Genomic DNA, 2997 nt, shown 5'->3' on the forward strand with positions numbered 1-2997 from the left:
GTCCCCAACCACCACCCAACACCCCAGCCAAGAGCCCCCAAACGCCACCCAACACCCAATGGTCCCCAACCACCACCCAACACCCCAGCCAAGAGTCCCCAAACGCCACCCAACACCGAATGGTCCCCAACCACCACCCAACACCCCAGCCAAGAGCCCCCAAACACCACCCAACAGCCCACCCAACAGCCCCCCAAACCCACCACCCCACCCAAGAGCCCCCAAACGCCAACAGGCGCCAGCAGGGGTACAGCGGGACCGCAGTGGCGGTGCCGCCCCAGCACAGGCGCTCGACCCACCTTGGCCTCGAAGCACACCTTGCCCTGGGTGACGCCGTGGGTGCCCCTGGCTCCGGACCAGAGCGCAGGGAACCTCTCGAAGAAGAGGGGCTGTCCTCCATAGCGGTCCTTGCTGGCCTTGAAGTGCAGGTCGGAAGTATCTGAGGAAGAGGAGGCCGGTTGGATCAAGCCCAGCTCCCACACAGGGATTTTCCACCCGCCTTTCCCAGCCCGRAACGGTTCTGTGGGTTGTTGGCTGCCTCCGAGGACAACCCGCCGCGGGTGTCCATCCGGCCCACCACGCGCCCCTGTTGTCCCCACAACCACCCACTCAACAGGCAGCCGTTTCACGGTCCTCCGGYGGCCTGTAGCACTCCCGGCGCCGCCTGGGGACAACCGCGTGCTCCCAGTGACACCCGCAGGCCCCGGCCCCACACGTACAGGTGTCCAGGATGACGACGGTCTCATCATCTTCCCCTTCCCTGGGCTCTTCCTCGGGCGGAGGGGGAGACTTGGACCTACAAGCGGCGAGAAGGAGAAACCACGTGAGACAACAGGCGCGCGCGGACAACAGCCGGTGGCAGCCCGTACGAAAACACCCGTCGGCGGCAGGTGATGCAGCCACCCGCTCCGTCCCAGTTCGCTGAGGTGCCATGGGACAGGATGAGGAATTCCCAGGGGATACGGCCGGGACGGGGCTCCGCCGAGGCGCCGCGGGGCGGCCGGGATGCGGAATTCCCACGGGACACGGCCGGGACGGGCTCCACGCACCGGCTGTTGTAGGCCTCCTCGCGGAACTCGTAGTAGGCGCGGCCGTGCTCGTCCTTCTCGTCGCGCTGCCGCTTGAGGCCGCGGCGCTCCGCGTCCGAGCCCGCCGCCTTCGCCTTGTCCTCCTCGTCGGCTGCGAGAGACCAAAACCAGCGGCTGTTAGCGACCCCCAGGACCCAAATCCGCGGGATTCAGCCTCAAAGAGCGGGCGCTCCCGCCCCTGCGCCCTGCAGCTCCCGGGGAAGCGCTGCTCCATGCGGAGAGGGGCCGATCCGGACGCGGCGCCGCTGCCGGGGCCTCCCCACGACCCTCTCCCTTCCCGCCGCGAGGCTGTTCCCAGCACCACGGAGCCAAAGGAAAACTCAGTGCTCCGGAAACTGGGAGCGGGATGCCCAAAAACTGGGGGATTCATGCCCAAAAAGTGGGGGACACCCGAAACTAAGAGATAGATACCCGAAAACTGATAAATACCCAAACCTGACAATTACCCCAAAACCTAAAAATACCCCACAACTGACAGATACCCCAAAACCTGACAGATAAATACCCCAAAACCTGACAGTTACCCCCAAACCTGACAAATACCCTAAAACCTGGCAGATACCCCAAAGCCTGACAGTTACCCCAAAACCTGACAAATACCCCCAAAACTGATACCTCAAAACCGATAGACCCCCAAAACCTGAGTTACCCCAAAAACTGACAGATACCCCAAAACCTGACAAATAAATACCCCAAAACTGATACCCCAACAACTGACAAATAAATACCCCCAAAATTGATAGACAGATACCCAAAAACTGGTAAGAGACCCAAAACCTGACAGATATGACCCAAAACCRGGTTCAACGTCCCCGGGTTAAATAACAACAGGGGAGTCCAAAAGCCCTCGCGGGGTAAAGAGCCACGGAGGGCTCGGTGGGATCCCAAGCGCCGAGCCTCTGGAAAAGAGCAAAATCCCTCTTTTTTTTCTGCATTTTTGGCCAAATAATCAAATTTTCCTTCTTTCCCAAGGCCCGGAAAGGTTTAATCCAGAAGCCAGGGCTATTGCAGTGAGGGCTGTCGCTTGGGCTCCTATAGAATCAACGGGCTCGAAACAGCGGCAGAAACCGGCACCCGCACGTGGTTTCTAAACCCCAAAACACTAGAATTTCAACCCAAAACGGCCCTGCTCCCACAAAACCCTCTCTCTTTTCCAAGAGGATTTTGGGGGTTGTTTTCCGGCCACGTAACCCAAACCTCTTCCCAATTCCATCCCGCCTCGCTGCACCTCAACACCCCGGGAGCGTTTTCCATGCAGACAACCGTCCACCTGCCCCGGTTGTAGGCGATGCCGGGGAAAGCGGAGCCGCTGAAATCCCGGGAATCGCAGGGGACCGGGATTCTCTGGGAGGATGGGAGGGATTTTTCCCACCTGCGTCACGGTGGGGAATAGGGATCCGGATGAGATCCAAGGCGGGAAAAGCGAAAAAAATGGGAAAAAGCCCCGTGCCCTGGGGTGGATGGGGGGAAAGACGCCTCRTGGGGCTCCCTATGGGAGCCAGAAAGTCCAAGTTGGGGGATCTGGCATGGAGAGGGGGACGCGGCCACCGATGGGGGGGACCGGAGGTGCCCGGTGGGGACGGGACCGGGGGAGCCCCGGGTGTGACGCTCCCAGAGAGCGGAGCCGGGATCCGCGGGAGCCGGGAGCGACGCCGGGACGCGGCCCCGGGAGGCTCCTCACCGGCCCGCGCGGCCTCGTCCTCCTCCTCCTCCTCCTTGGCCTCGGCGGCGGCCGCCTCGTCGCCGCTCGGCCCTTCCTCGGGCGGCCGCTCGGCGCCGTTGACGCCGCTGCCGGCGGCTCCGGCCGCCTCGGCCGGCGGCTCCGGTTCRGGCGGCTCCTCCTGCGGTACCGTCTCCTCCTGCTCCGGTACCGCCTCCTGCTCCGGTACCGCTTCCTGCTCCGCTACGG

The 2997-nt window shown here is 62.7% G+C and overlaps 1 protein-coding gene across 1 annotated transcript in view; it reads right to left on the reverse strand.

Moving 5' to 3' along the window:
• Positions 1-2947, reverse strand: part of HNRNPUL2 (heterogeneous nuclear ribonucleoprotein U like 2) — a gene marked incomplete at its 5' end in the record, with an annotated part of 7797 nt that extends 4850 nt beyond the window's left edge. Inside the window, 4 exons of the mRNA XM_026052195.1 lie at positions 300-439; positions 720-796; positions 1050-1179; positions 2770-2947. Coding sequence (XP_025907980.1) covers positions 300-439; positions 720-796; positions 1050-1179; positions 2770-2947 — 525 coding nt within the window. The remainder of the gene's footprint in view (positions 1-299; positions 440-719; positions 797-1049; positions 1180-2769) is intronic.
• Positions 2948-2997: the final 50 nt, after the last annotated feature.

The sequence above is a fragment of the Nothoprocta perdicaria genome, unplaced genomic scaffold (genome assembly GCF_003342845.1).
Source record: "Nothoprocta perdicaria isolate Ctin4 unplaced genomic scaffold, notPer1 scaffold_845, whole genome shotgun sequence".
Classification (NCBI taxonomy): Eukaryota; Metazoa; Chordata; class Aves; order Tinamiformes; family Tinamidae; genus Nothoprocta; species Nothoprocta perdicaria.